General features: G+C 36.7%; 1 protein-coding gene and 2 pseudogenes across 3 annotated transcripts; 2 read left to right on the top strand and 1 right to left on the bottom strand.

Moving 5' to 3' along the window:
• Positions 1-1979: 1979 nt before the first annotated feature.
• On the top strand, positions 1980-4141 carry LOC143533502 (type III polyketide synthase B-like). The gene is made up of 2 exons (XM_077028264.1): positions 1980-2522; positions 3047-4141. Exons 1-2 carry the CDS (start codon positions 2354-2356, stop codon positions 4039-4041), a joined length of 1164 nt encoding a protein of 387 aa, XP_076884379.1. The 5' UTR covers positions 1980-2353; the 3' UTR covers positions 4042-4141.
• Positions 4142-5957: 1816 nt separating this feature from the next.
• LOC143533542 (E3 SUMO-protein ligase SIZ1-like) lies at positions 5958-10941 on the top strand (annotated as a pseudogene). The gene is made up of 16 exons (XR_013135376.1): positions 5958-6005; positions 6109-6189; positions 6279-6321; positions 6414-6480; positions 6581-6743; positions 6840-6973; positions 7090-7158; positions 7682-7769; positions 7849-7924; positions 8008-8081; positions 8156-8269; positions 8996-9157; positions 9247-9351; positions 9439-9519; positions 9601-10736; positions 10811-10941. The product of XR_013135376.1 is annotated as an E3 SUMO-protein ligase SIZ1-like (transcript).
• Positions 10942-12460: 1519 nt separating this feature from the next.
• LOC143533501 (general transcription factor IIH subunit 2-like) lies at positions 12461-14737 on the bottom strand (annotated as a pseudogene). Its single transcript, XR_013135370.1, has 4 exons — positions 14439-14737; positions 13360-13833; positions 12918-13278; positions 12461-12823 (listed from the first exon to the last, which is right to left on the bottom strand). The product of XR_013135370.1 is annotated as a general transcription factor IIH subunit 2-like (transcript).
• Between the last annotated feature and the right edge of the window lie 4258 nt (positions 14738-18995).

Raw genomic sequence — 18995 nt, 5'->3', positions numbered from 1 at the left:
AATTTCTTCTCGGCTGGAGGTCCGTTTCTTTACGCTTCCCTTTCGTCTTATGACGAGGGTTTGCGTCACTGTCAGATTCTTCCCACTCATCATCCGAATACTCGCAATCATTGCTCATGTTGAGCTGTTGTCGAGTGCTTCCGAGTTCGTCATTAGCCTGTTGGAGTGAACGTAAACGTTCATCCAACTCAGCTTGGAATTCTTTTTGACGTGCTTCCGCCTAAGCTTTAACTTGATCAAGTGTTTGGCGGGGGAGCCTAGTCTGTTGTTTCTCCAACTGGGTATCAATGAATCCCAGGGGAGGATTGTTTACTGCACTTGCCCCGGCTTGAGTAACCGGGGTAGTGTTCGTAAAAGTCGTGTACTCGCCAGTGTTCCCCCAGTAGCTGGGGTTGTGGTTACCGGAGTTTCTTGGTCACTCGTTGGCCTTGGCATCGCAGTGACCTTAACCATCTTTCCAGAGGTTTTGAAAAAACTGAATTAGTTCTAGCTTTTATGCACGGATGGCGCCAATGAAGAAACACTAGGCGACCCTGGCAGATTACGGATAATCTTAGGGTTAAGTAGATGTTTCACACGAGGGTTAGGTCCGGCAAAGATGGTTATTCTTCTTGACCTGCAAAACAGACACCGTGAGCTCGTCACTGAGAAGGGGGGGTTCCTCCTTGTGACCACCCTCCGGCGTGAGAATCAGACTAGATTGCTCTGAATATAGGTGTATATTGAGAGAAATAGCTAGAGGATAAGATAAGATGATATGAGATGATGATACCGTTCCAAGGTGTTGGAGTATTTATAGCCGAAGGTAGGTTTCCAAGCAGGTACGGCCAGCTGTATAATATTCCTTTTCCACCAACTACGGGCTATGTACGTGCCACGATGGGAGTTGGTGGGTAGGCAGCGGCTGATAGTGACATTTTGTACTGGAGCGTGCTCCTCCTCGTACTATTGTCGGTGAGCTGTCACCCTGTGATTGATTCATGGGCTGCTTTGGTCAGATCTTGTCTATTTTGTCCATACCTTGGCAGGTATAGTACAAAAGATCTTCCAGAAGCGTACGGACTGGCTCATTTGGGCGGGAATATTCCCGCCTTGCTCATTCCTTCCTCAGGTGACATTGCTGAAGTGTAAGAGCTAGTGCCTTATGCGTGTAGCCTTACTGTTAGTGCGGGTAGCCTTCCTTCTTGGCTTGTACCCATAGCTGCGGGAACAGGCAGGGTACTGTACCAAGGGAGGCTTTCCTGCGGGAACAGCTGGCGGGACCAGTTAGTCTTTGCCGGACCAGTTAGTCTTTGCGCAGACGTACCTCTTCAAGGTGTGTCTTGCGGGTCCAACTGGGCTTTGCGGGGACCTACCTCTTCATTGGCCTAGGAGTGGGTCGTGTAAAAGATGAACACGTAGCATTATTGACAATATGGTGGTGAAGACAGAAAGTAAACAAGGAGTAGCTTTGTGTCCAAGTTGTAAAGGCGATTCATGACACAAGAAGACATATTAAGACGGTTCATGTAAGAAAGTCTACAATAATATGGGTATGCAAAAGTATCTTTGATGTTTAATCAGATTTGAGTATAATTGGATTTGACATGCATTCCAAGATTGAAGGGACCCTTGGTTATGGGAATGAGATTATGTTTTGGAATGACTACCACATGGAAGAAGGCATTTTAAGAGAGATATTCCATACATTATTTAGATTGGTGGTGGGTAAAAAGGCAATATAAAGGATTAATTGTTACATTCGTTACGGAGACACAACTCGTTCGAGATGTAATTATTTTGAGACAAAACTCGTTCCAAGTAAAATATCAAATTTGAGTAAAAAATGATGCAAGAAGATATTAGTTGAAAGCGAATAGCGAAACCAATCACTTCTAACATCAAAGATCAACATTTAAAAGAACCAAACTTTGGATTGAACATGTATTTACGTCCAAAGATTAGAAATTTTATCAATGAACCTCAACCAATATAGAGAAAATACGAAAGCAAGAAATAAAATATAATCGTATAAAAAGTTTAACCAAAACTCTCTCTTCATCATTCATCATTACAATGTAATAAGCATTAAAGAATCTTTTATATATGATACCATATCACAATTTACCTGCCTTATACTTACCATTCCTTTAGAGCACAACCTCATGACGTTTTTACTTTTCAACTAACCTTCCATATAATTATACAATGTACAAAGAAAACCATGACACCCCTTCTTTAATTTACTCTCCCTTTAATCATATTCAACCAAGTCAGTGCGAAAAGTTTGTCTATATAAACCAGTTACAACAATTCACATTGCATTGCATCTCACCCTCTTAAGCAAAATCTATCGGTTTATTTGTTTAACGTGATGAGTCGTAAAGAGATCTTGATGAAGAATGGTGTGGGGAAAGCAAACATTTTGGCTCTTGGCAAAGCGTTTCCTCACCAGCTTGTCATGCAAGATCTGCTTGTTGATGGGTATTTTAAAGACACTAATTGTGATGATCCGGAACTCAAGCGAAAGCTCACTCGCCTATGTAAAGATTGTTTTTTCATCCTTTGTATTCTCCTTTTCTAGCCGAGCTGAGCAAAGCTGAGCTTGGTCTTGGGCTTGGGCTTGAAGTTAAATGAGCTAGGTCGACTCTGCTCACTTTTATTAACGAGTTGAAATGTTGAGCTTGAATTCAACTCGAAAAAAGCTTGAATATGCTCATTTATTTTTAAAATGTTGTATTTTTTACATGACCAATAGTTTTGCTATAAGCAAGATTTTACTAGGTATGATTGATTGCATTTTCAATACATTGAAATACGTAAAAATAAATTATTTTATTTTATTTTATGTTTTATGTTTCAAAACTTGCCAAAATAGCTAGTCAAAAAACCGACTTACCATGGCTCGGGCTCAGCTAGTTTACAAACGAGTCGATTTCAAGCAAGTATCAGGCCACAAGCTTCTTGAACATCCCTAGTTCAAATAGGTCTAGTTTTCATAAAAAAAAAAGAAAAAATAAATAATATTTATGGTTTCTTTCTCTTTTGCTTTCTTGTAATACAATAGGTAAAACCACAACAGTGAAAACAAGGTATGTGGTTATGTCACAAGAGATACTCAAGAAGTACCCTGAGTTAGCACTTGAAGGCCACCCAACAGTCAAGCAAAGACTTGACATTTGCAACAAGGCTGTTACACAAATGGCCATTGAAGCATCAGAATCATGCATCAAGAAATGGGGCCGCCCCGTATCCGATATCACACACTTGGTCTACGTTTCGTCTAGTGAAGCCCGACTCCCAGGGGGTGACATCTACCTAGCCAAAGGGCTCGGGCTAAGCCCTGACACTAATCGTGTCATGCTTTACTTCTCGGGCTGCTCGGGTGGGGTAGTAGGGCTCCGTGTGGCAAAAGATATAGCTGAAAACAATCCAGGAAGCCGAGTCTTGTTAGCAACCTCTGAAACCACTATTATTGGATACAAACCGCCTAGTGTTAAGCGGCCTTATGATCTAGTTGGGGTTGCACTTTTTGGAGATGGTGCTGGAGCCATGATAATTGGGTCAAAGCCCACTGGGCCGGAAAGCCCATTGTTTGAGTTGCATACCGCGATACAAAATTTCTTGCCCAATACCGAAAAGGTCATTGATGGGAGGCTAACCGAAGAAGGGATTAGTTTCAAACTCGATAGAGAGCTTCCTGAAATCATTGAGGAGAATGTAAAAGGTTTTTGTGACAAGTTATTGAACAAACTTGTGAATGATGATATGGACTATAATGATTTGTTTTGGGCCGTGCATCCGGGTGGGCCGGCCATTCTGAATCGGATAGAGAAAAAGTTCGACTTGTGGCCCGAAAAACTGAGTGCAAGTAGAAGAGCATTGGCAGATTATGGGAATGCTAGTAGTAATACAATTGTGTATGTGTTGGAGTATTTGATAGAAGAGAGTTTGAAGAGGAAAAATGAAGGAAAAGATGGTGGGCCTGATTTGGGCCTTATTTTGGCTTTTGGGCCGGGTGTTACTTTTGAAGGAATTCTTACAAGGAACTTAATCGTGTAGTAACGTTTGGAGTTCGATTAGAATAAGAGATATGTAGTATTGTTTCAAAACTAAATGATTTTATGTTTTAAGACTTCAAATATTGCATAGGGTCGAGATTTCTTGTATTGATGTTAATCGAATCTACAAATGATGTCTCGTTTATTACCAGCGAATCTTTTATTTGTCTTTAATAGAGTGAGAGACGATTCAATGATCGGTCTTGAAATAACTTCAGATTTCTTTCATAACTGCTAGATTTTATAGGCGTATATCTTTAATGTGATATTTCTTCAAGCACTTACATCGAGGATGTATCAATTCAAGCACACGAGGAAATTTAGATTACAATAATCATAATTTAAACCACATCACCAAATTTACAACTATCCACCAATTCACGAGAACTTTTTTTAATCACGAACTAAAACAAAAGCTTAGAATATTCCGAAAAATCAAATGAAGAAACTGAAAGGAATGATTCTTGGCTTACACAACAAAACAAATGTTCTCCAAAAAAAACACTGAATAAAACACACAAGCACTAATTATTAGTCTAGTGACGGAACCATTATTATTAATATAGGTTCAGTATTTTTTTATTCTTGGACTTTTAACAACCTTGTATTAGAACTTTCTGAGTCATGTCAGATTGTCAGGTCACCTAATTCTTCTAGTTCATTTACTATTGAATTGGCCATCTATAGATTTACCAATTTTTAGACAAATTAGCCTAAAACCAAAATCAATATCCATATAATCATAACATTTTCAAGTAGATGATATAAAAACAGTCTTACATAGAATTTGATACCTGTGAGATTGAAGTTTAACCCACAAATCATTGAAATCAATTGTCTTAAAAATACTATTACAGTAACAAATGTTTATCCTGAACGTTAAAATGAATATAATATTTTAATATTTATGCCAACATTTCTTCCATGAAAATTATTAAAGAAAACACATGTTTTCAAATTTTCAGGCTTTTATCACGTTTGAAATTTATATAGTGACAAAAAAAAACATCATTGAATCTATCCAAAAAGTTTTAACAATCTACCTTACGGTTAAAGTCCAAGATCGACGGCCGGTAGTATAGAATGTAATGTATGCAGACACACGTGTCGTAATCCTAGGGCAGTGCATAATAATGAGATGAAATGTACATCAAAGGTACAATAATAATAAGAAGAGGAGGGACCCAGTCCAGGAATATTAATAACAACAAAATAGAAAACGTAAGGTAAGGTGCAGAGGATCCAAACCCGGATTTGTTTGCATGAACTTAATCGGATTGCATTCCACCTTACAAGTCCGTCCAACTTTGATTAAGCGCACTTAAATGAAAAAAAATAAAGTATATTATGTATTAGAATAATAATATTGTTCTTCATAGGAAATAAACGAAAAGCTATTATACAACGCTGTATTTCATCTAATTAGTACCAAAGTTCTAAAAGAGTAAAGATTCAAAATGTAATTTCAAAAGTTCAAAACAGCAATCAATCAATCAATTATACCCAGTAAAATCCCACCGACAGCAAAGCTATAAGTAGGGTCTGGGGAGGGTGGGATGTAGGCACACCGTACCTCTATCCAAAGGAATAAAGAGGTGGCTTCCAGAGAGACCCTCGGCTCTAAGTTCAAAACATGAAAACCAATATTAATAAATAGTAAAGGTTCAAATGATCATTGTTCTTGATCCGTCATCAATAACAATAGAGGCGTCTCAACTTCAAGAAGGGAGGGCCTAGGAACTAGAAGCGCATATATTGGGCCTCGCCTGGAAAATGGGCCTAGGCGCAAGAAGCGAGTGCTTTTAATAACTATGGTATAATGCATGAATTAGCAAACAGTTTGTCGTCTATTGGTTTGATATAGCTTTGCAATGATTTTTTGTTTATCTGAATTCTGAAATTCATGTATCATGTTACATGTACACATATCCTCTATCACTTGCACTCCTTTTTTGGGCAAAAAATGTACATATTTTCATATTATGGTTGAAGATGAGAAGCCCTACTGTTGTTATCCTTTTTAATCACATGCTTTAATTGGTTGCAATGTGTTTTATTATTATTGTAGGAAAAACTAGCACATTTCCGGATAAAAGAGCTTAAAGACATTCTTTCTCAACTTGGTCTTTCCAAACAAGGAAAGAAGCAGGTTTAGTGTTTCACTACTTTAGTGTTCAGTTGGCTTGCTATGAAAGAATCAAGTTTTTTTATTTTATCTGTTGGTTTCATTGTTTGTAGGATCTTGCTGACCGAATATTAGCAATTGTCTCAGATGATCGAGGTAAATGGTACTTCCTCTCATTAATTCCAACAGATATATTCTTGTTTTCTATCTTCTATTTTGTATCTTAAACCAAATAAATATTATGTCAGGAATACGGGCCAGGAAATACATTGCTAGTAAGGAAGAAGTGGCAAAACTAGTTGACGATGTTCACAGGTTACTTTTTTTTACAGTTATATGTGTTATTTTATATAATATACCTTCCATTGCCTGTTTATTTTATCCTTACACTTTAACAGTATTCTCTTGTCCTCAGAAAGTTGCAGGTTCCAGGGGCATCTGACTTGGCATCAAAAAGTCAAAGCATTTCACATGTTACTATTAATACAATTTTTAAAGAGGAAGTTGAAGATACTTTTCAAAGAGAAAAAGTTCGTTGTCTCTGTGCAAGTTCTTTGCGAACAGAGTCAATGATAAAGGTTTGACTTTTAAACATCTTACCCGTTTTCTATTGTTTGTTCTCCCCCCCCCCCCCTAAATTCATAATTGTAATCGCTTTATGTACTCGCGTTCAGTGTGAAGATATAAAGTGCAACACGTTGCAACATATTGTCTGTGTTGTTATACCCGAGAAGCCAATAGAGGGCATTCAAGTAACACCTCCAACACCTTTTTATTGTGAACTTTGTAGGCTTGCTCGTGCAGATCCGTAAGTGACATGATAAAGTATATATTATATTTTATTGCCTTGTAACGTGTTAGTTTTTCCAATTGCTTAATAAGAAATGAGAGGCACATTTTTTGAAATGATTCTTGAGCATGCAGGTTTTGGGTAACCATGGGGCATCCGTTATATCCTTCGAAGTTAACAATTGCAAGCGTCCCTGCAGATGGGTGGGTCTATAAGTTCTATCATGTTGAACGGAGCATGTTCGTGTTCGTCCATTTATCTTTAACCGAACAAACGATCAAATATGAGCAATTAGATGGACATGGTTTTCTTGTTCATGTTCGTTTGTTAAGAAAATGAGTGTGTTTATGTATGTTTATGCTTGTTTGTTAACAGTATAAACGAACAGTTAGCGAACGTAAACGGACGAATATAACTGAACTAAAACTATCTAAAAGTAATGTGAATAACAATGTGTTGGACCGGAAAAGTTAATAAATTAAACCAAGTTGAAATGAGCCAAAAGAAAATAAATTAATATATTAACGAACTTAAACAAAAGGAGTTAAATAGATGCATACAAACCAACATAAGTGGACTTCATTGAATGAACATAAACGAACGTGCCCGACGTGTTCATGCTCATTCTTTTAATTAAACGAACAACTTTTATGTTCATGTCCGTTCATTTATAAGCATTTAGGCTGAAATTGTCACTTGTATTAATGCATTCAAAATAATTTTCAGTACAAGCCCAATGCAGAGAGTTGAAAAGACTTTTCAACTTACAAAAGCGGACAGGGATTTGTTAGCAAAACCAGAGTTTGAACTTCAGGTTGGATTTATCAGTTATCACCGTATTTTTTAAACGATAATAGCATGTTAATGATAACTGGTTATTCATATATTAATAGGCCTGGTGTATGCTCTTGAATGACAAGGTTTCTTTTAGAATGCAATGGCCACAGTATGCAGACTTACAGGTCAACGGTATGCTGTATCTGATTATGTTGACTCAATAAATAATATATAATTCAATTTTTATGTTTTAGATTTGGGGTGACACGTGGCAGGTATGCCTATGCGAGCAATCAACAGACCAGGTTCTCAACTCTTGGGAGCAAATGGTCGAGATGATGGCCGTATTGTAAGTTTTTTATGATATTAATATTATCTTATTAAGGATTATTATTTAGCTTTGTTTTATCTTTGCCACGTCAGATTACGCCATGCATCCGTGAAGGAAACAACAAAGTTTCATTGACAGGTTGTGATGCTCGTGTGTTCTGTTTCGGTGTCAGAATTGTGAGACGGCGCACAGGTGAGAAAACATTAGTCTTTTTTAATTGTGTTTAAACCGACTCGTGAATTAGTAAAAGCGTAGCATTGTTAACTCTATCTATGATAACACGTTTAAATTAAATCTGATGTATTTCATTTTAACTGTCCAACCTAATTTGGTACACGTAGGCTTGTAATGAACTGAATGGACACAAAAGGAGCATGTTTGTGTTTGTTCGTTTAACTATAGCCTAACAAACGATCGAACACGAACAATTTAATGAACATAGTTTTCTTGTTTGTGTTCATTTTCTCAAAAAGATATGAACATGTTCCTGTTCATTAACGGTATAAACTAATGTAAATAAACGAAATTGAACATAGATGAACAAAAATAACAGAGCTAAAACCAGTTAATGGTAATGCGAACTTGTGAAGAACAATATGTTGTGTCTGAAAAGTTATTATAACTAAACACGTTCTAATGGGTCAATATAAATATATTGAATATATTAACGAACGTATGCGAATAAACATGCGCTAATGAACATACATGGACGTAAACAAACGAACATAAACGAATTTAAATGAACGGATGTTCACGAACATAAATGAGCGAACCAGGCATGTGCTCATGTTCATTCGTTTATTAATTCCCACCGATCGGTTCACGACTTGTTCACTGAACGTCGGTTCATTTACAGGCCTAGCTGTATATAAACTATTTTCAGGCTTTTCTAGCAATTCTAATACAGTTTTGCTACTCATTAACGTTAAAAGATTCTCAACCTCATTCCCAAAGAATCTGATGGCGAGAGATTTGAAGATGCGGTGGCACGTGTTTGTCGGTGTGTTGGTGGTGGGCCCGCTACAGATAATGCAGATAGTGACAGTGATTTGGAGGTTGTGGCCGATTCTATATCTGTTAATCTACGGTGTCCTGTAAGTAATACCTTTTCTGTACTTGTTAATTATAACACTAATAAGTTATTTCTTGTGGAAGTTGACTATTTTGTTCAGTATGAATACAGATGAGTGGTTCAAGAATGAAAATTGCTGGAAGATTCAAACCTTGTGCTCACATGGGATGCTTTGATCTTGAAGTATTTGTACAAATGAACCAACGCTCTCGAAAGGCAGGCTTTTTACAAAAATAATTTTAAATCGCTTTTTAATCGTATATAAATTAAACATATTTTTTTTAATTCATGGCTTGTTTTCAGTGGCAATGCCCTATTTGTCTCAAGAATTACTCCTTGGAGGATATTATTATTGATCCATATTTTAGTCGTATCACAACTAAGGTATTACTGCTTCAACATATTATCATTTTTTTATTTTTTTTGGGTTTTTTGCTTAACCTTTCCGAACTTTATTTCATAAAGATGCAAAATTGTGAAGAGGATGTAACAGAAATTGAGGTGAAACCAGACGGTTCTTGGCGTGTAAAAGCCGAAAGCGACCAAAAAAGTTTAGGGCAGCTTGGGCAGTGGCATTTAGCCGATGGCACTCTTTTCGTTCCAATGGAAGTCGAGTCGAAACCGAAACCTAAACCCGAAACGTCAAAACAGGTTAAACAAGAAGTTGGTTCTGAAGTTTATAACACAGGTTTAAAACTCGGGATAAAAAAGAACAGTAATGGAATTTGGGAAGTTAGCAAACCTGCTAATAAACTGCCCGAAAAATCTGTGAATAACGGGCAAAATGGGAATAATGGTTTTCCAGTTTGCAGCAGTGCTACTTTCAGTGGTAAAGACGGTGAAGATCCGAGTATTAATGAAGACGGAGGGCACTTTGGTCATTCCACCACTAGCGCTGCTGATTTTGGTCCACTTTCACCAACCATGGATCTGGGATATGGGTTTACCAACTTGAACCCGCCAGGTGGGGTCCATGCGGATGCTGATGTCGTCGTTCTTAGTGACTCGGAAGACGAGACTGAAAACCCGATGACATCAGCACCTACTTATAATAATAATAATAATGACACATTTTCTGTTCTTCCACAAGCTGAAGATTCTACCCCTTTTGTTGGTGGGAGTTCGTCCTTAGGTTTATTTAATAATAATAATGATGATGATTTCGGGGTTACCATTTTGGTCTTTACCTTCAACAAGTCAAATGGGACCCAGTTTTCAGCTCTTTGGGTCAGATAATAATAATGATGGACTTGGCGGTCCTACATCCATGGATGGCTTCACATTCCCAGATGAAATTGGATTGGATTCCGCACCCGGTTCTTCGTTTTACCAATCTAATTACATTAATAATGAACTAGTTGATAACCCGTTAGCTTTCGAACATGATGACCCGTCACTTCAGTTATTTCTTCCTACTAGGCCGCCTGAGGCAGCCGAGCAGGTGAAGTCGAAAGATCAGTCAACCATGCCCGAGGATTCGACCAGTGATGACTGGATATCCCTCCGCTTAGGTGGCGGTGAACCTGATGTTATTAATGGGTTAAACTCGAGTCAACAGCCACTGTCTCAAAATGGCACGATGAATGCGGTGACAGATGCTGGTAAAATATTTGTGAATTTGGAATATTTTGATGTAAAATGATTTTTATAAAAACTAATAATGGATTTGTTGAAGATTCTTTGGTTCTCGGAATGAAACCTGGGAAGACGAGATCTGATGACCCGTTTTCATGTCCTGGACAAAAGCGTTCAGTGAGACCACGATTGTTCCTATCTCTTGACACAGACTCTGAAGAAGATAGATAAATAGATTGATACCTCCACTGTGATTTTGGTGGGATAAACGACAATGAAGACGCACAGATCACAATTGAAGGGCAGGTGGTCCCGCAGGTAACGAAGTTCAAGTATTTAGGATCATTTGTACAGAGCGATGGGGAATTAGACAGTGATGTGACCCACCGAGTTCAGGTAGGATGGTGTAGATGGAAAGCAGCCATAGGTATATTGTGCGACAAGAGTTTCCCGACTAAACTAAAGGGAAAATTCTATAGGGTGGCAGTTAGACCTGCAATGCTATATGGAACAGATTGTTGGGCCATCAAGAAGGCACAAGTGCGGAAGATGGAGGTAGCAGAAATGAGAATGCTACGTTGGATGTGTGGGCACACAAGGCTAGATCGAATAAGAAACGTTGTGTTTCGCGAGAGATTAGGGGTGGCGAACATAGCAGACAAGATAAGAGAGTGGAGATTGAGATGGTTTGGACATGTAAAGAGAAGACAGACGACGAATCCTGTTAGATCCGTAGAAAACATTACTATAGAGGGGAGGAGGGGTAGAGGACGACCGAAATTGACTTGGGATGAGAGGATTAGGCATGATTTGATAGACCTAAACCTCTCCGAGGACATGGTTGAGGATAGGAATTCGTGGAGAAGTAGAATTAAAGTTAAGGATTTTTAGAGAGATTTGAATACCTTATGGCTTAGACTTAACTTATTTATGTCACATACCATAATGGTATTTCCCTTACATATATTATTATTATTATAATTATTATTAGCTTATATAGCTGTTAAACTGTGATCTTATTATTAATATTATTATAATTAGTAGTAATTTTTATATAACTGTTAAACTTTGATTTCCTTTATTTTGCTTCATACACATGTACTTAGAGCCGAGGGTCTCTCTGGAAGCCACCTCTTTATTCCTTTGGATAGAGGTACGGTGTGCCTACATCCCACCCTCCCCAGACCCTACTTATAGCTTTGCTGTCGGTGGGATTTTACTGGGCATGATTGATTGATTGATTGATTGATAATAAGCTTTTCTTTCTTTTATATCATCACCTTTTTTTACCTCTAGATCAACACATCTGCTCTCTGTTAACCCTAATCTGAGTGCCGAGTTCTTTTTCCTTTTAATGTTGATATGTTTTTTGTATTAATTGCTAATGTTATGGTACAACAAGGCTGGTATAGATTCTTTTTTAATCACAGACCCATGTTCTGTGGCATACCTTTTTGGTAGAAAAATATACTGTAAATGTCATTTGCTTGAACCTTGATTCTAAAAGTATGACCACGAGGCGATAAGAGTCTTTGGAAATGAGGCGCATCCCGTATCAAAAAACAAAACATGAAATAACCTCAGCTATGTAACATATGTAAATTTATTATGCACAAATCTGCCATTGAGGTGATGAACTGTATTGTTTTGCTCTATTTTGCTCAGCCTTGTACCTTGTTTGTAAGCTCGTGCTCGGTTGGTATAACTTGTACGATCAGGATGCAAAATATTCATAAAATATCTATTTTTCAATAGCATATATCTTTAGATTCTGCCTGAACAGATGTAAAAATAGAAAGGTAAAAATCCTTAGTTCTTCTGGATCAAAATCCTATCAGAAACCATGCTTACAAGTTACACGATATAATGAAAGGTTCAGAAGGCAACGTATAAGAACAACAAACAAAAAGAAATACACAAATTTCATGCATCACTTTAATTTCATGCATCATTTTTCGGGTCCAAAATTAAATTGATCAACCAACCGATTTGGAGTCTCTTAAGCTTTCACACCCTGGGCAGTTATGCAAACTCTCATGAATGTATATGTCACAATCAAGGCAAAAGAATTGTTTGCATTTTGGGCACGTAACACATCGAACCGGCATGTTTCCTACACATCATTAAACCAATCATTAATAAGCATGTTCGTCTTAAACAACTCTTTTAAGTGGTCATGTATTCACGAATGTATTCATAATACTCACCAGGATTCAAAAGAGACTGCTGGCAACCAAAACAACTCTTGGGGCGACGATGTTGATTGGGCACAAGCATAGGGGCAACATCTTCAAAAGGCGTTACCGGGAACAAATGGTGATACGACCTCGCCAAATGTGGAGAAGAAACAAGTGTCAAACCACAAATACGACACTCTGTCGGTAACTCACATACGCGCGCTTTGCATCGTGGACAAATATACCCTCCACCAAATTTAGCTTCCTTATGACACGAACATATGGAGATAACGCCCTCTGCAGCCCTTTGTGGAAATCCCATTTTTATCAAATTAGCTATAGCAAATTCGGCTATAGCTGGCGGTGGTGGCGCATGCTCTAATATTAATTCCTTTTAAGTGCGCCTACAAAACAATAATAATAACATTACATCACATAAGTTCTTTAAGCTTTTGGCAAAAACAACACAAACTCAGCTGCTCATCTCATCCAAAGCAACAGAATATAATCCTCCAGTTTCTTGACATAAATATTTGCATATATAAAGTTCTGCAGAAAGACCAATGACCGAACACCTAATCTTTGATTTCTTGCACTTCTGAATGATTTCCATCACATCGCCGGGATCACAAGTACTCAAAGCCGAATACAAGATAATAACTTCACGATGACCGTACGAAGGGATTTGATCAAGTTGCTCGTGTACAAGTTCTAAAGCGTTTTGAAGTGATGCTTCACCCGAGCACCCGAGTTTTCCCATTAGGGCTTTGATGTGAGACTCGGGGCTGCCACCTAGATCGGTTAAGCACTGAGCCACACCATCTTTTATAACTACTAGACCGATTTGACTCAACGGGTTTTGGTCAAAAAACTCGCGAATGAAAGCCTCTACTTGTTTTGCAACCACCACAATTCGGCTTGGGCGTAAATCCATCTCTCCAGCTGCCTACATGTTAATATTTGATGAATCACAAATACAAAAACTTGATTTCATCAACAATTTAACAATAATTACTAACATTTAGGCCTGTAAAAGAACCGATCACTTGACGAACTGTTCTGCTGGAAGTTCACTTATGTCCGTTCGTGTAATAAATGAACGAGCATGAACAAGGAATTTCCTAGGATTAACTAAATGAATAAACACGAACAAAGCTTATGTTCGTTTGATTACGTTGATTACGTGTTCATAAACTTTTTTTTTATGTTTTTTCATTAAAAGTTTTAACATGTGAATATGAATGCTAAAAAAAACACACAACAAACTCGTTAGGCAGACCGAACCATTGACACTGACCATCCTCATTTAGCCAAATCAACTAAAACATCGTGTGTGCACATTCCTGTTCGTTCGTTTGTGTTCATGAACCGGTAACGAACAAGATTCTTGTTTGGTTTAGTGTCCGGTTTCCCGACAAAAGCTTAATGAAATGAACATGAACAAAGCCTTGTTTAGCGTCCGGTTCGGTTTGGTTCGTTTACATCCAACATTATTAACAACAACAACAACAACAACAACAACAACAACAATAATAATAATAATAATAATACCCGAGAGAGATCAATAACAAGGTAGAGATAACGAATGAGTCCTTTCTGAATGCGTGAGGCGGCGGAGAGTGAGCGTAGACGGCGGCGATACTGGGCGTGATGCAAAGCCTGGTTATCAATGGGACGAAGGAGTCCAGATTCATCTTCTTGTAAAGACTCCCATGATCGTTCATCTGCGTATGCTCGTTCCCACGCTTCCATGTCTCTCTCGTTACCCTCTTCCTCATCATCGTCGTCTTCTTCCTCGTGGTTCACCGGCTTCCGTCTGCCGTTGCCGGAGTTGCTCATTGATGGGTTTTGGGTGGCAAATAAATTGCAGTGATTTCAGACAATGGGTTTGAGTTGGAGTTTAAGGAGATTTTGGAGTGTATCAATTTTAGAGTGAGTGTTGATGTTAGGGTTCTTCTGCTGCTTCTTTACTCATTGATAGAGAATATTATTAATGTGAGATTTAGAGAATTGGATTAGCCCACTACTAGTAATTAATTAATTAATTCTTTTCAAGCCCAAGTAGCTTATGTGAAAGCCTATAAATGAACCAAACGTGCGGTGAACTGTTCGTAAACGTTTAGCGTGAAGTTCGTTTATTAATAAACGAATGAACATGAATAAAAAATTTGTGCTCGTTTAAATAAACAAATGAACATGAACACATGCTATGTTCGTTCGTTTATGTTCATGAACGTTCGTTTATGTTTGTTTATTTATGTTTGTGTGTCTACTTATTTATGTGCGTTTATGTATTAATAGAAAGTAATTAAATATTTTTCTAGATGGGTAATCTATTTAAAGATTTTATATTTGTTAATTTGTGTTCATTTAAGTGTTTTCATTTATGTTTGTTTGTGTTTATTTACATTTTTTCATATATGTTCGTTTATCTTTATTCAGTTATATTCGTTTAGATTTTAAACAAACAAACACAAATGTTCCTTTTTTAAATAAACGAACATGAACATAAATATTTGTTCGATCAAGTGATCGTGTCCATTTAAAGTTAAATGATCGAACATGAACATGCCCTTATTCGTGTTTGTTCGATTCGCTTACAGTCTTTCATTATTCACAATGATGAACATATCGATCTCAGTCTCTAGTCTACCGATTTTATTTGTGTTCTTTTGTGTTCGTGAACCATTCGTAAACATATTCAATTCCTTAATGAACGAACACGAACATAAAATCTCGTTCGGTAAGTGTTCATGAACCGTTCGTGAACACAACATTTCCTTAAAGAACAAACATGAACAAGGCCGTGTTCGTGTTCGTTCGGTTCGTTTACAGCACTACTTATATGCTTGTCTTAGGGGTGTGTGAAGTCGGTTTAGTTCGGTTATGGACGATTGATGTTGGTGCGTGCGGTATGGTAAAATAGTATGGAGATTTAGCTTTCGCACAAGACCGTGTTCTAAATTTATAAAAGTGATTTCTACTAAGACTAAACACACACAAAATATGCAAGTGTAGCAATCATATATGTAAAATAGTATTGGTAAGAACCAAGTATCGATCCTGGATACAAAAGATTCTAATAATAAACATTCGTTTTAATTCAATCGGAGAGTTTAGTCAGTTTGATGTAATTTTTAAGCTTTAATAGAATACTTTATATATATGTCTATAATATATATAAACAAAAACCCAAAAATCCATGGTGTCGCGATGTGGTCGCTCCCCCTTTTTTTGGAGTCACCGGATTTGCTTGATTTTTAAATGGAGGCTTCTCATGCATTTGACGAATTCACGGGTATGGGTCTTACCAAACCCATATATTTCTTAAACGGGTTATAACATCTCATTAAATTAAAAATTATTCTCATCAAATTATTGATGTAAAAATCCTATAAAATAGGATATTCTAAAAATTATTATATGATTTTTTTTAAATATTATTTATAATTAAAAAACAATTTTATAGTAAAAAAAATAAGCGGGTCTTGGGTCTTACCAAACCCAAATAACTGTTAAACTGGGTTATAACATCTTAGTTATTTGTGAAACATTTTTATCATCAAACTCTAAGTATATTATAAATTTCATTATAATAAATACAATTAAACCCAAATAAGTATATAAATATTAAAAACGAGTAATGTAAAACAGCCCCTGTAATACGGGGGATAAAAACTAGTATATATATATATAATAGGTGAAAAAGAAGAGAAATTCTAAATGAGTAATTCAATTATATAAATATTACCATATAAGATCAATAATCCACTTCATTCTTCCTTGATGATTATAACATGATTTAATAAATTAAGATTTTGATGGGATTTGAGTTATGATAATCTTTATAATTAATCTTATTACCATTATTTAAATAGGAATCATTGACAGTAATCCCGAATGATTTATCTTTCTCACATTATCACTTATATTTCGTTCATCCGATCAGGTGAGTATCACATTCCCCTTTTTTACACTCATTTTTACCGTTTTGGGGGCGTATGCGTTACTATGTATTTTACTATTATCTAATACGCAAACTGCAACTGTTTGTCATGTGCGTGTAACAATTTATATCTTATGTGTTATATGCTCTATTTGAATCGAGCATAATCTCATAACAGTATGATCATACGACTGTCGTAATAGCCATCGTCCAGTTTATCTGGCATCGTGCTCATCGACAACTCATTTACTTGCTTATTGGTTGAATTGCTTATCTCACTTGATACAATTTGCACATTTTTACTTATCTTATATTTATATATTCACAAAATCTGGTGTTTACTCACTCAACCTCGTGTTGACAAAACATATAGTATTTTTGATGAATATGCAGGTTACTGCATGTTATGATTATCAAGATTGTTTGAAGCAACTTAGGATGCATGTTAGAGAAGAAGATACAAGAATTTATTTTTGGATGTTTATTTTTACTTGTTTAATTATGAATTTTATGTACTATGATTATCTGAATTTGTTGTACTATTTAAATTGCAATAATAGATATTATAATTTTAATTTTGCATGATAGAACCTTGAGAGCTGTGAGCAATCAGCTCACACCCCGACATTTCCGCCTTAGGTTGTGGTGTGACAATGTCTACCACGAGAATGTCAATTTAAGTAGACAAGTAGTTTAGTAAACTATAAAGATTAGGATTGACTTCGATTTCTCATATACCAATGTTAACAACTTCGGGTGGTTATAGTCCATCACATAACCTCCCTTTAGTTTATTTAAATAGGTTATAATTACACATTCCTTTAACATATGATTTTCTTAACTAGCATGATAACCTAAGTAATCGTGTTAACAATGTTACTTCAGAATTATCAAAACTAGAGAAATAGATCATAGCTTATATCTCATCATTTCTAAGTACAATATGAGGATCCATGTTTTATCTTGAATAGAAGTTTTCTTCAAGCACACTTGATGAATGCAATATGCTCCACTATTTATAGGCAGTCTGGGAGATCAAGCACGCCCCCCCCCCCCCCCGTGTCCAGCTGTCCACTCGCATTTAATGCTCTATCAGTTTGTACATGCTGACTCACCACGTGGGCGTGCTTCATGAGGCACAACCCCCGTGTCCAGTATTTTGTCTTTTCTTGCAGATTTTCGTCTTACTTGCACAGGAAAGCATGGGGACGTGTTTTGCTATTTTCTTGGGTTTTCTTTGATTTTTCTTTAACTTTTCGTTCGTTTCTTCGTTTGATGCTTGGATTTACCTGAAAATACATTTTAACATGATAAGTAGTCATTCGAACTATATTATTTGATATAAATTGCAGTTTTTAGAGATTATTTGATACTAAAAAGATGTATATTTTTATATACATCAATGATTGTTTAATTATAGTCATAACTGAATGATCGACTAATGTGCTTATCTAATGCATTTTTTTCTCAGTTATGAAGTTTTCGAAGTTGAAAGATGCGAGTTCCAAGCTACAATATAAATAGTTGTAGTTGCAGTAAATTTCTAAATGTTTAAAGAATATAAAAGATGGAGAAAGGCGTATAAAATTGGGAAAAACATAAACCTACAAGGTTCGGCTTAACTTTGGTTAAAGCTGGTTATCAAATACGAATTAACCATAACCATAACCTAATGGTTAGTCAAGCTGTCATCCTATAAACTTTTCCTCTTTTATTTTTTGAGGAACCTTGTGACTGCTCTCCACTTACACCAACCAACATGCACCCAATGAGTCACATCATCGTCCATTTTCCCTTTACTCGGGACGAACAATCCTATCTACTTAAACTTTGGTCGTTTGTTGTACAAATTGTCCTCTAATTATCAATTGGATGTTGTCTTCACTATTGACTACACTAAAGTTACAATAGAGGTATTCAGTTTTAGACCGACTGATGCATAAGCCTTTGCCCTCTAAGGCTGCTCTCCACCCCTCAAGCCTTCATTTAGGTCTTGTTTACTCTCCATCATCAACCCAATATCATATGTGAACAAGAAGCATCATGGTATCATATGGTGGATCGACTTCGACAACTCATCTAATATAAGTGAGAAACCGACTCAATGATGAGCATTGATGCATGCCCACATCTTCAAAAAAAAATTTCTTTTGTGAAAGCTA

This window comes from Bidens hawaiensis, unplaced genomic scaffold (genome assembly GCF_021521415.1).
Source record: "Bidens hawaiensis isolate Kalapana, Puna unplaced genomic scaffold, B.hawaiensis_p1.1 tig00009774_1, whole genome shotgun sequence".
Taxonomy (NCBI): Eukaryota; Viridiplantae; Streptophyta; class Magnoliopsida; order Asterales; family Asteraceae; genus Bidens; species Bidens hawaiensis.
This window is presented reverse-complemented; position numbering and strand designations above follow the sequence as displayed.

Coding starts and splice junctions, on each gene's coding strand:
- LOC143533502 (XM_077028264.1), top strand. CDS start 2,354: ATGAGTCGTAAAGAGATCTTGATGAAGAATGGTGTGGGGAAAGCAAAC. Junction 2,523..3,046: donor GCGAAAGCTCACTCGCCTAT/GTAAAGATTGTT, acceptor GTAATACAATAG/GTAAAACCACAACAGTGAAA.